Source organism: Sebastes fasciatus, chromosome 19 (assembly GCF_043250625.1).
Source record: "Sebastes fasciatus isolate fSebFas1 chromosome 19, fSebFas1.pri, whole genome shotgun sequence".
Lineage (NCBI taxonomy): Eukaryota > Metazoa > Chordata > Actinopteri > Perciformes > Sebastidae > Sebastes > Sebastes fasciatus.
Window position 1 is genome coordinate 7,756,592 of NC_133813.1, and position 13,509 is coordinate 7,770,100.

A 13,509-nucleotide genomic window follows, 5' to 3' on the forward strand; every position below is an offset into this window, starting at 1 on the left:
GTTAGTGGAGAGAGGTAAGGACATGTTTTAATCCATAATCTTGGATTAAAAAAAAGATAAAATGTGTACTTGTTTCAATCTGTTCTGCTTATGAATGATGAATTACAACTCTCCCGCACTTTTAATGTGTGTACATGTATCTCTTTTTCCCCTCTGTCTTCTTTCTTTCTTATAATTGTTTGTTAACGTATACATTTTCCCGGAAAAAAGCAGTAAATGTGCCAGAGTTTGTAGAGCATGTTGATTCATCCTGAGCTGAGCTTCAGTATTTGGATCCTTCAACTAAGTTTTTTGGAGGAAAACCAGAGGAAAACCCTCCTCCCCCTCTCCATTCAGCTCGGGTTAATCTGTCTCTGCTTTGAGGCACAATCAGAGGTGGAAATGGGTATTTTGTAATCGGTGCAGCATCACAATGCAGTCTGATCTCATGCTAATACACAGCAGGAGAGTCAGCAGCAGGAGGGAAAACCTGATCTGAACACAACAGGAAATCTGCATGTGAAAGCTGTCAGACTGCTGCAAGACACAGAGGGGGAGAGGAAGACACAGATATATGAAAGAAAGCACAACTCTATCTTCATATGATGATGCAAAGAGACAGAGTGAAAGTCTTCCTCCTGACTGCTGGTGGTCATGGACACTAAAGCAACCAAAGCACTGACTTTCACACCAGTCTTTTTATCTGAACTGATGGAAAGTTCTCCATGCTGTTAGGGCTCTATTTTAGATCATATTCCCCAAAATTGGGAGACAACTGATTGGTAACTTTAATAAGAGTATCAGATATTGGTGTGTGTGTGTGTGTGTGCGTATAGCTGTGTGATTTTCCTAGATGAAACATATCCATTCAAAAAGATTTCATTCACATTTAAATACCCCATTTTGCCAGTCTTTTTGCATAATCTGATATAGAAATGTCTTAAATGGTCAGATGTTCACAAGCTAAAATACTTAAAGACTATATTTATGGATAGAAATGTATGAATGACACTTTGCAGTAAATTAACTTTATTTATTTATTTATTTATTTATTACATCCCTTTTTTCATTATTTTGACATTTCTGTTTTTGTTAATGTGAAAGTTCATATAAGATTTTTCCTTTTTAATCAAACTTTTGATTCTATTTTCTATTTTTCTTCTTGAATGAGCCTTTGCACTAAATTAACTTTATTTATTTATTTATTTTTTAATTTATATTATTTTTTATTTATTACATCTTTTATTTCATTATTTTGACATTTCTGGGTTTTTTTTATGTGGAAGTTTATTTAAGATTTAACCTGTTTAATCAAACTTTTTTCTTGTTAGAAATGTTGTACTGAATTCTCAATAAAGGTTTGAAGAAAAAGCTTGATAAAACAGCGAGTAACTGCAGTTTCACTCTTTATTTTTTTATCAACTATTCCACCAAAGACACTAAAAACAACAATGCCTGCCACAAATATCGCCTGTGTAGCCAAAGTCTGATGAAGCTTATGCATGCTGTAATAAAACTCCACTTTCATACAAAATAGTCACTGAAGAGAAAATCTGTTTGCCACAAAAATAAATCTCCACAAAGCTGCAGGCTGAGATGAACCACAGGCAGTCAGTGACTCTGTGTCTCCATCTGGTGGCTGATTTATAAAACACATTCAGAATACAACTGTGATGGTGGAAAAGTTGAAGAGTCAATTCACTGGATTTTATTTACCTGTCAAATATAATTCAGCATCGATCAATTCAACTGACAACAACTTGGCTTTAGTTTGGAGAAACGAGTTGCCCTGCTAGCATCCCCTAGTCTAGAGGCTCCAGTGCACCAACTACCACCTCTAACACGTTAACTAAGAGAGATTGATATCGATCTTGTCATTTCACACACACATAGAAGAAAGACAGTGAAAAATCGTATGATACAAAATGTCGGGCTATTGTTTCAGTGTGATTGTTCAACATTTACCTGACTTTTGTGTGATATATATAAGATTCATAACTTAATTAAATGCAGTTAAATATTTATACATGATCTTCTTTAACTTTCTATACAAACTGTTAAGACTGATCTCTGCATCGTCTTTCACATCTACACCCCTGAACATTTCTCACATTACATTATCTACATATTTTTGCCAAATTCTTCCTTAACGTCTGTCACCTCTCTCTTAAAGTGCATCATATTGCAAGACTGTCACTGCCTCATGTTAGCGATTAAACTAGAGCCGGCAACGTAGGCAGAGTAGAGCCAACAACACAGGTCACACCGCAAAAACTAGACCGACAGACGCTCACCGACGGCCTCAAACTGTTCGACGACCGACCATCGGCTTGGTGTATCAGGGCCTTTGAGGACGGCCCTTTATACTGGGGCGGTGACATGCAGCAGTACAGTGCTTGTAATCATTGTCGTAGCAGAAACACATTCACAGTACTGTGCAAACAGACACGCGGAAAAGGTTCACTCACTGTTGCTGCTGTTCAAGGAATAAAAAATAAAAATAATCTCTCTCGTCCCGCCAGTAAACGGCTCCAGAATGTGACTCGCGATCGCAGGTTTTATTCCTCAAGAATCTCAGGCTCCCTCCCTTCTTTCTCACCCGGAGCCACGTGGACCAATGACGTTATCCCGACGTGGCATAATAAAGGTTAGTAGATAGGTAGATAAACGGTTGTGATTGGCCTGTCCGAATCCAGGACATGTAAGGTGCGAAGGTTTGTTAGCAGCTGTTCTTGCCGCCGTTCTAGCAACAACTTTGCATTTAGAAATCTCCAGACATTCGGTTGGGGGAGATCTCCGATTGTCTGGTATCGCGAGACTACGTCAACGCCAGCTTTTGGATTCATTCTAACACATTCAGTACCATAAGTATTTAGGTTGTATACCCAGCCTTTCTAACTTCCCTGAGCTCCAGCATTTAAAACAATCTTCACAAATTACAGGCAAATCTTTGAGCTATCAGAACATTTCAACTCTCCTCTTCTTCTTCTTCTTCTTCCTCCTCCTCTTCCTCTTCCTCTTCCTCTTCTTCTTCTTCTTCTTCAGTGTCTACATCCTTTGCTGCCGTCTTGTTCGTCTTCCAGCTGAGAGTCCATTCACTCTTTGGCATACCGTCTTCTTTATGCATCAGTCCCACGTATCTCTGACTCCGGTGCTCGGTGGAGAAACACACCACTCCGTCCTCGTCCGGCTTCTTCCTGCGACAAATCCTCCACGACTCTCTCCAAGCCTGCCAGTCCTCTGCCTCCTCTTCCTCCTCCTCCTCCTCTTCAACTTCATCTCCTGATCTGTGAGCTACCGCCACCATCCACGACTGCTTCCAGGAGGAGAAGGACACGTTCAGTTTGTGAAACTGCAGATGGAGCGGGGCATCGGGTTTGCGTTTGATTCGTTTCTTTACTTTGTCTCCGTTGTTGTCCTCCTCTGTCTCGTCTACTTCCTCGCGGTCCTCCTCTTTTTTGACCATCATCTCCTCTACTTCAGCGTCTTCTTTGTCAGTCTCCTCCTCCTCGTCATCCTCCACATCCTCATCCACTTCTTCATTGTCTACTTCTTCCTCTTGGTCTTTGTCTGCTTCATCATCTTTGTCCTCCTCCTCTTCATCTTCATTTTTCACCTCCCTGTCTACTTTGTCCTCCTTCGCGTCTACCTCTTCATCCTCCTGTTCCTCCTCTTTTTCTGACTCTTCCTCTTCGTCGTCGTCCTCCTTGTTGTTGTCTACTTCATCCTGCTCGTCCTTAATGTTTGCTATTTTGTCCTTCTCCTCATGTACTTCTTCATTCTCCTCATCCTCCTCCTCTTCCTCCTCCTCCATCTCATCTTTTTCTTTTGCTTCCGTCTCCTCCTCTTCTGCTTCTTCTTCCTCGTCCTCCTTTTCTACTGCTTCGCCTTTTTCCTCCTCTTCTTCGTCTTCATCGTCCCCACAATTTTGTTTTATGTTTTTGTCCTCCTTATGTTCTTTCTCCTCGTCCACCTCTTCCTCGTCTGCATCGTCTTTATGCACTTCATTGTCATTATTCTTCTCCTTTACTTCTTTGTCCTCCTCTTCCTCCTCTTTGTCTTCTTCCTTGCCTTCCTCCTCCTCATCTACATCTTTTTCTTCCCCCTTTTTACATGCTTCATCCTCTTTGCTCTTCTTGTTTCCTGCTTTGTCTTCGTCCTCCTCCTCCTCGTTGTTGACTTCTTCATCATCTTCTTCTTCCTCCTCCTCATCTACTCCTTCAGTCTCCTTCTTGTTAATTTCTTTGTCTTCCTTCTCCTTATGTATTTCTACGTCCCTCTCCTTCTTGTCTTCTTTGTCCTCCTCCTCTTCTTCTTCTTCTTCCTCGCTTTCCTCTTCCTTATCCACATCCTCCTCCTCGTGTACTTCTTTGTCCTTCTCCTCATTGTTGACCTCTTTCTCATCCTCTTCTTCCTCCTCCTCCTCATCTACTCCTTCAGTCTCCTTCTTGTTAATTTCTTTGTCTTCCTTCTCCTTATGTATTTCTACATCCCTCTCCTTCTTGTCTTCTTTGTCCTCCTCCTCTTCTTCTTCTTCTTCTTCTTCCTCGCTTTCCTCTTCCTTATCCACATCCTCCTCCTCGTGTACTTCTTTGTCCTTCTCCTCATTGTTGACCTCTTTCTCATCCTCTTCTTCCTCCTCCTCCTCATCTACTCCTTCAGTCTCCTTCTTGTTAATTTCTTTGTCTTCCTTCTCCTTATGTATTTCTACATCCCTCTCCTTCTTGTCTTCTTTGTCCTCCTCCTCTTCTTCTTCTTCTTCTTCTTCCTCGCTTTCCTCTTCCTTATCCACATCCTCCTCCTCGTGTACTTCTTTGTCCTTCTCCTCATTGTTGACCTCTTTCTCATCCTCTTCTTCCTCCTCCTCCTCATCTACTCCTTCATCCTTGTCCTCCTCCTCATCTACTTCTACATCCTCCTCATTGTCCACTCCTTCATCCTCCTCCTCCTCCTCCTCCTCCTGCGTCTCGTCCAGTTCGTCATCCTCTGGTTCGATCCATCTTTTTGGAGTCTTCCAGGCCTCCGTCCACTCCGCGCTATCTGTGATCTCATCGTCCAGCTGTGATGTGAGGAGGAGGTTTGTGGCTTTACGTCTCCGAGTCAGCATGGCACTGTGTCGATGATGGGCCTGCAGTGAAGCCATGCACCACCTGTGGATATAATCGTATGGGTTTTATTTTGATCAAGCTGGGAGGATGACGCATGACTTGCAGCTTCTATTATAGTCATATTCGTCATATTCCCATTTTAGAAACCACCTTCTTTTTTAAACTTTGAGCACAAAATTAAGTTATTTTTCAAACAATGTAGCTTATCAACTTAACAGGAAATAACTCAAATAAATATGAAATATAGAAATGTCAAAATACACTTGAGGGGGGGCTTTAACATTAGAGACATTGGGACAACCAGCACCAACCCACCTGATCTGCTGGCTGTATCCCCAGCAGGAGTTCCAGTTCTTTTGACGTTCTTCTGCTTCCTCCAGAGGAGCAGCAGAGAGCAGCCAGGAGTTGCTCCACCCGGGCAGGAACACGTTGTTTATCCTCGTCATCACTGTGGTTTCAGTGCTGGAGGAGCTTCCAGTTGATGTTTCGTCATCGTCATCGTCATCGTCACCGTAATCGTAATCGTCATCATCATCGTCATCGTCCTCATCATCTTCATCGCCATCGTCATCTTCTACATCTACGTCGTCATCAAGTTCTGCCTCGGACAGTTTCCACGAATCCTCCCAGTCAAAGGGCTCCTCCTTTTTGATGATCACAACATACATTTTTAATAAGAATAATACATATTGGTGTCCAGGTTGCTCAGTAGCATCTGGCCTCTGACCTGATATTTAGCCTATCTCTGTGTAAGTATTCCCTGTTTCAATTTGCCTCTATATGACCAACAGAGTTGAAAGAGCAAAAAGAAAACAAGAAAACAATAATGATGTTGATCCCCACCTGCTCCTTTAGTCGTTGTACTTCGTCAAACTTGTTGCTGAGGTTTTGTTGGTAATTAGGCCAGATACGATCCCAGTACTTTTTCTCCTGTCTGAATGGAAAGTTCATGAACTTCCAAGTACCGGCCCAAGGAGGAAGTAAAAATATTTCTATCGCAGCTTTGCAAACCGGTTTTCTTTCAAACAAAATCTCCCACTGGAATTGTTTCTCCTCAGAGAGCTCCAACTGGACAGGGCTCTTCACCTGGGCAATGAAACAAGGACGACAAAAGATGATTTACAAGTGTTAATTGGTCACTTTGCACCTATCGAACAGTTGTCTCTTCTCTCGTGATCTGGGGAGGTCATGGATAAATCAGCGTGAGACGGATGATATTTGTAAGCTGTACAATAGGTGATTGACAGCTCTTTCAAACATGAACACTGGCTCTTTTGAACATGAACCCTGGCCTTTCCATGCAGCACCTTCTAGTATCGGCTCAGCTCGCTTGGAACCTCAACCAAGGTGATAACGAACGAATAAAGTACCAGGTACTATCCATAACTTTTGCCAATGGAAAAACAAAAAAGTACTGTTCCAAGCGAGTTGAGTCAAGTTGAGCCGTGCCGTACCATGCCGTGGAAATACAGCATTAGTGTTCTCTGCACTCTTTTGGCCTAAAAGGTGAGTTACACCAAATACTCAAAAATTCGCAATAGTGAGTATATTTAACCAAAACACATCTTACCTGACTCGCACACTTTACCCAAAATATGACCAAAAACTGACCAATGGTCTGTGTTTTAGTGTATTTTAATGTGAAGCCATCAGTTTGTGTCAGTCTCAGTACCTGTTTCCAGGAGTGACTCCATTCATCAGCAGGAAACACCCATTCCTCCTCTGATCCGTACTCCTTTGGCTTGTACTCCCTGTTGTTTGTCAGCTCTATGGTTGTGAATCCTGGGATTCTGGTTTTCATCTCTTTGGCCTTCAGGTAAAGATACTTTGGAGGCTTGAGGCTCATCCAGGAGTCTCTCCAGTATATCCCGAACACGTCCACTACAACTTTACGCTTTTCCATGCGAAGTTTGGGCGAAGCTGCTTTCTTGGGAGGAGGCGGAGGAGGAGCGGGCTCATGTTTGGGTTTGGGAGGAGGGGGGACGACTTTGAATTTGATTTTCGACTTGTTCTTTTCCGCTTCATCTGCGCCGCTGGTGAGCTTCTTGAATTCTCCATTGAAAGCTAGTGACCAGTGATAATTCCACTTTGAGTGAGATCTGCAGATTAAAAAAAACAAACAAAAAAAAAACATGAAATCAACTCATATACTGTATCAACATTATGAGAGGACACTGAGAAACGTAACTCTGGAAAGTAGTCAAATCCAGCGGCTGATTTGTGTTGCACTCTCAAGTGCCACTGCCATTGGACCAAAGCCATCATTAACAATATTAGTTTCACCTGTGTGTATTATCCATCCATCCATCCATCCATCCATCCATCCATCCATCCATCCATCCATCCATCCATCCATCCATCCATCCATCCATCCATTCATTTTCGCGAGGGCAGCCGGCTTAGCAGGGTATTACAGACATCCCTCACCCCAGCAACGTTTTCCAGCTCTTCCTGGGGAACCCCGAGGCGTTCCCAGAGCATATGAGAAATACAATTTCTCCAGCGTGTTCTGGGTCTACCCTGGGGCCTCTTACTAGTTGGACGTGCCCGGAAAACGTCAAAAGGGAGGCGTCCAGGAGGCATCCTGATCAGATGTCGGAACCACCTCAGCTGGCCCCTTTCGACGCAAAGGACTAGCGTCTCTTCTCCGGATGTCTGAGTACCTCACCCTATCTCTAAGGCTGAGCCCAGCCACCCTATGAAGGACACCGTATAAAGGAAACTCACTTCGGCCGCTTGTATTCGCAATCTCATTCTTTCGGTAACTACCCAAAGCTTGTGACCACAGGTGAGGGTTGGAACGTAATATAACTGCAGACACCGCACCAAACCGCCTGTCCATCTCCCGCTCCACTTTACCCCCACTCGTGAACAAGACCCCGAGATACTTAAACTCCCTCTCTTGGGGCAAAGACTCACTCCCAACCTGCAAGGCGCAATCCACCATTTTCTGGCAGAGAACCATGGCCTCAGACTTGGAGGTACTGACTCTCATTCCGACCGCTTCATACTCGGCTGCAAATCGCCCCAGTGTATGCTGACGGTCACGGTCTGAAGAAGTCAACAGAACCACATCATCTGCAAAGAGCAGACACTCTCCTCCCCTCATCTGTGCCTTGAGATCCGGGTTCACGGGAAATCTGGGGTAGGAGTCGCCTGTTGCACTTGGAAACAGGCTATAAATAGGAAAGATGTGTTGAAACAAGCTATTTTGTGAACATGTGTGCCAACGACAACATCAACAAGCATGACTACAAGGAAAGTTACGCTGATTGCATGAACAAAAAATCCAGTCTTGCGCATGGTATTACATAATTTCCTGTGTCACTTTTCGCTTGTTTTTAGTTTGGAGACCAGACATACTAATCGGGGATTCCTCCTGTTGAAAGATCTTGTAGTGTGTGACCCCCCTGTTGCTGGTCAGTCATGTAGTGTGAAAACCACAACGACTTAAAGACTCCTGATTACAAGACAGCAAGTTGTAGTGTGTTGTACGGCGATTTGACAACTTTTAAAGTCTTGTAGTGTGAACTTGGCTTTAGTTTGAGTTATCAGGTGAGAGCCAGTTGCAGGTGATTCAGTACGTACGGCAAACATCTTACAACCAGTTCATCTCCAGAGGATGATGAACTGTCAGGATTGTGATACAAAAACAATGCCAAACATCACATATTCTCACATTTTGTGGTCACTCTTCTCCTTCCGTTCAGCCTCCTGTTTGCACTCGTTCGCCAGGCTCTGAGCTTTCTTCTCCCATTGGTCTCTCAGCGGCCCGTTGCTGAATGACCTCCGCTCTTCCTTTTTTGACAACATCCTGTCGCCTAAGAGACACACGAGCAATAAAACATCAGAAACAGCAACAAACATGTCACTCATGGTTTATTTCTACAGTGTAACTCATATCTCTCTGTGGGGTGTCTGTGGTGTGTTCAAACGTTGGTGAGGAATCTCCAGACATCTGATACTTGATGGTCAGTTGCTGATTTTACTACAGTGCAAGCACCAACTAGAGTTGTCAGACATCTTTAAGTAATACATCAGGGCTGCAACTAATTATTTTCATTAACGATTAATGTGTTGGTATCTTTTTTTTTTATTAATCAAGATGTTTAGTCTATGAAATGTAAAATAAAACAGTGCTACTGTTTGATACTCCTCTTGCTACAAATGCGAATGAAACATTAAGTACACATATTCATACATACTTACAATATAGATGAATGTATTAGTCCAGTTTTGGTCCAGTTCTCAGTGCAGTGTCTTGTTGAAGACTGACTGGTCAAACTGTGACACAACACGACAGGCGTTACTCTAAAATTAAACCCAGGCCAGCAATGTGCTTCCAGGACCAACAACAACAAGAAAACACCAATGAGTCTGTAAAGATGGAGACACTGCTTCTATTGGTGGGGGTTGAGATTTAAAAATGATGATTCGTCATTATTTAATACTTAATTATTATTTTAACTTTAACTAATTTCTATCAACTCAATTTAATAATTATGAGATGGCTACATTTCATAAACCATTTTCTATATTATTTTCATGTAAACTTTTTATTTTGTCAATATTTCGCGGCTTTTTATTGAAAAACAAACAAACATGGCTGCTGTAAAAATGACAATTTGGTCATTTCTCTTGTCAGAAATCCCAGATGTCAGGATGTCTTTGAACACACCAACACTTCCTGCTCTCAAAATGAATAACCATGCAAAGATAACAACACAATGGCTGTGATGGATTATCTGTTTTAAGTCTCTATCTGTTGATTTCTTTATAAAAATGAAGTCAAACCAAGAAATGGAAATCTAAAAAGTGATGAACGATTTGGGAAATCATCTATACTTAATGAGCTGAAATATATACGATAAACATCTGTATTGTCCTTTAAACAACTACTGTAATACAGACAAGCCAGAAAATGCAAGGTGTCATCGAGAACTCAGTGTAAAATAGAGGTGATAGACTTTAATTCCCGTCTGTCTGGAAGATGGATTCTGGGACTTAGCAGTGTCTGTGTTGATAATGAGGCTCACTTATCCAAATGACGGTGACTCAAAATTAGGAAATGAGCTCAGGCGTCAGGCCACACTGCACATGACGATATTGAAGAAGGCCCCTGATGAAAACTGCTGAGAATCAAATAACAGTGATCTCAACATCGGAAGTGTTTTGTACAACTGTGGATACAAGTGTAGTCTCTGTTCCTGGGGTACACAATCTTTTAGATATTTTTTCTCTTTTGATGGAGCTAGTTAGCATCTTAGCTAAAACACATCCTGGACCTCTCCTACTGGACACATATACAAATAGGTTTTGACCATATTTAAGGCCGTTAAAGTCATTGACTTTGTTCCCTGTCATGGTACACCAAAATAACCAAACAAAAGTTGGGAGAAGTTTAACTTTTTGCCACGAAGTGAAACAGATCCTGTGATATGTTGACCTATGTTACAAAGAATTTCTTCCCACCTGAAACACATGAATACGCCTCCCTGCCACAGAAAAGTGTAATCATTGCCTGGTGTGAAGTCAGCATTAAAGGCAAAGCGGCATGACATGGCATCATCAATTCAGGCAAAACCAAAACACCCGCCCCATTGTGAGGTGAAAGCCAATGACGTAGCAGAAACTTTGGGGTCACATCTGGAGTAGCCAATCAGATTATTGGGGTGGCACTGGCCATCCCGGCCACCCCAAGCCCCCAGGAAGAGCGCCAGGCTGTGAAACAAGTTTTCGTAATGACCAAACGGCGATACAAAAACTTCCGTGTCCATCATATACAAATACTTTTCCCCTTAGACTTACATTGGGAAAGAGACGTCTGTAATTTAGCAGACAATTTATTTTGAGGTGAAATAACTTCCCAGTACGAACACTTGAATAGCCCTTATTTAAATCATTAGGTCCTAAAAGTTGTCAAATGCACTAATAGCCGAATCCAGAGTTATTTCCCTTCCTCCGATCATGTGAATAAGACCCAGATTGAGGGCTGGGAGGCGCGGTTAGAAGAAACGCTAGTGTGCCTGCTCTATGGGCCCAATGGATGCGGAAGATCGCCGGATGATCCGGGTACTTTATCACTCGGTAGTCGAGCCATTTTAGCTTCATGCGCCATAGGAATGAACGGGCGCCCGCCTCCAACGCTGTATCTAGCTCTCTTTATACACCCATGGGCCACCCCTTTAAATCTGCGCATGTAGCTTAGCACAAATATCGCTAACTGACCTCCTTCGAAACTGAAAGAAATACTCCTCCCAGCAACTGTAGCAGTCTGAAATTTACATTTAAACAAAAAAATTGATAAATAAGATAGAAAATTCAATAAATTCAAAGAAATCAGTAAACCGGTTGTGACTTACCTGATATCTTTCTGTCTCTCTCTCTCACAGTCTGTTTACATCCGCTGCTGTAACCAATAAGAGTTTACATTAAGGTGAACTATTATATGTGTCCTCGGTCTGTCTGTCACTGGGCCTGTCTGTCTCTAATCTTAACAGTAGCTATGAAGGTACCTGTCTTTCTCTCTGCCTGTCTAACTTCGAAATCCTGTACTGAGCGTTTAAACGTGCCTCGCGTATGATTAATGTCTGTCGTTATTCAGTCTGTTTCTGCAGTTAACTTTTATCAGCTTACACTCAGTCGGTCCTGTATATCTGCTGTCTGGTGAGCGGACTTCCCTCCCTGCTATTTTTACATCACACGTTGAACGATCCTGAGCTGCTAGCGCTAAATTTAGTGTCAGGGTGAGGCAACGGCAAACATGAGCAGCCTGCAAAATGCAGATAAGTGACTTGAATTGGACGAAAGAAGTGAAGTGAAATCAATCTTTATTCAACAGGTGCCACTACAACGACTCAACAGGGCGGCCTGTAAGCCCGTCTGAGCCCATCAGAAACCAGTGCAGTGTGCTTACCAGTTATTCTGCACGCTGAAACACAGGAGTGACACACATTACTCTGACGAGGATCCAAGTAGAAGCTCCACCTCCAGACAACACTCCCCGTGGCAACCAGCCAATCAGTGTGATGATTGTGTAGCAGCTCTTAGTATAGAGTCGGGGGCATCCAGGGCTCATGTAGTAAAAGTCTAGTTCTTATTCTCATAGACAGAGTTGCCAAGTCCACTTGTTAGATAAGCAACTTTGGGCTTGTTTTCCAGAAAAGTTGCTTACAAATATTGGTAGTTGGGGGTTCTGTTTTTGGGGGGCTTGTTTCTAAAGTGTAGTTGTTTATTTGGGCTTGCTCCTGTCTCTCTTCTCTATACCGGTCTAGTTTGTCCTGTTGCAGGATCCGTACCGTACACGTGGTTCAACATGCTAGCACTGAAAAACATAAAAGTAACGCTGCAACGTTCTCTTCAATGAGGCTTACCGACATATGTACATACATTTTGCTATTGCAAGCAAGCAGGTTTGGCGAATCAGTGGTCATAGCTTGCAAGTTGCATCATTCACGTGATGGGCAAGTCCAAACAAAGTGCTCTCCAAGCCGTAGTTAAGTTTCAATATCCGTTCAAGTCGAGGCACGCTGTATGTCAGATCATGCTACATGTAACTTGCATGTAGCATGTGAATTTTGTTCTTTAAATCCTTTAAGTTCTGAACACCTCAATTTCCTTCAGGTGTAATGTAGCCTCCAGTTTTAAGGTGGGGTACATGTTAAAAAATTCTGACTTTACTTTCAATACTTAAGTACATTTAATATCAGAAAATTACTTTTGATACTTAAACTACTTAAGTACAGAAAATATCATAGACTTTTACTCGAGTAATATTCTAATAGGTGACTTTAACTTCTACTAAAGTCATTTTCTGGTTATATATCTGTACTTTTACTCAAGTGTGGCTTTCAGGTACTTCATCCACCAACTTATTGGAAGTTTATTTTGAAAAGACACATATAACGAGTGGAAACAGACACACCGTCCTGGACGCTAAAAGGGTACGTAGAGCATCATAGTTTGAAGCGTAGGGCTACTGACTAATCATCGGTATTTGACGAGTTGGGATGTGTTGGACGAGACACTTTCTAGATGCTCATCGTTATTTATGACACGTGAGGTCCAGCTCAGGTCTATTTATGCTTGTAAACAACTCTTTCTTCCAACAGAGATGATAAATGAAGGCTCAGTGAAGTGCAGCCTGACTCAGCACAAGAAACTGTGTCTGGATATTCCCTGATGTGTGGAACTGATGATGCAGGATGACGTCACCAAATTGTCCAAAGTGAATCAAATACAAGCTAATGTGACTGACAGATTAGATTAGGGGGTAAAATGACCCCCTGGCAGGTCACTCAGCAGCCGGAGACCCCTTCACCTGTAACAGGATCCTCAGGTCACCCTGCTGCTGATGACAGAAAACTACAGCCGGTCAATCCGAGTTGCTTACCAGGTGACTCTCAATCAGGCTATACTACTA

General features: G+C 42.5%; 2 protein-coding genes across 5 annotated transcripts in view; both read right to left on the minus strand.

Annotated features, from left to right (window-relative positions):
• spina (spindlin a) overlaps positions 1-13,509 on the minus strand; it is a 391,527-nt gene that overhangs the window by 326,538 nt on the left and 51,480 nt on the right. The gene's annotated exons all lie outside the window — the stretch shown is intronic.
• Positions 1,656-11,778, minus strand: LOC141757479 (uncharacterized). Of its 4 annotated transcripts, none has more exons than XM_074617991.1 (7): positions 11,450-11,778; positions 9,297-9,371; positions 8,767-8,908; positions 6,760-7,186; positions 5,931-6,173; positions 5,403-5,731; positions 1,656-5,129 (listed from the first exon to the last, which is right to left on the minus strand). In XM_074617991.1, exons 3-7 carry the CDS (start codon positions 8,898-8,900, stop codon positions 2,948-2,950), a joined length of 3,315 nt encoding a protein of 1,104 aa, XP_074474092.1. In that variant the 5' UTR covers positions 8,901-8,908; positions 9,297-9,371; positions 11,450-11,778; the 3' UTR covers positions 1,656-2,947. The 4 variants fall into 4 exon arrangements, with proteins under 4 accessions (XP_074474092.1, XP_074474088.1, XP_074474091.1 ...); XM_074617987.1 differs by having other exon boundaries at positions 9,293-9,371; XM_074617990.1 differs by lacking the exon at positions 11,450-11,778 and adding an exon at positions 11,316-11,333 and having other exon boundaries at positions 9,293-9,371.

Bases quoted from the DNA above. Each gene is read 5' to 3' on its own strand.
- LOC141757479 (XM_074617989.1), bottom strand. From the start codon at position 8,900: ATGTTGTCAAAAAAGGAAGAGCGGAGGTCATTCAGCAACGGGCCGCTG. The intron at 7,187-8,766 runs GTGAGAATATGT...TTTAATCTGCAG, and splicing joins GAGAAGAGTGACCACAAAAT to ATCTCACTCAAAGTGGAATT. The intron at 5,732-5,930 runs GTGGGGATCAAC...ATCATCAAAAAG, and splicing joins TACAACGACTAAAGGAGCAG to GAGGAGCCCTTTGACTGGGA.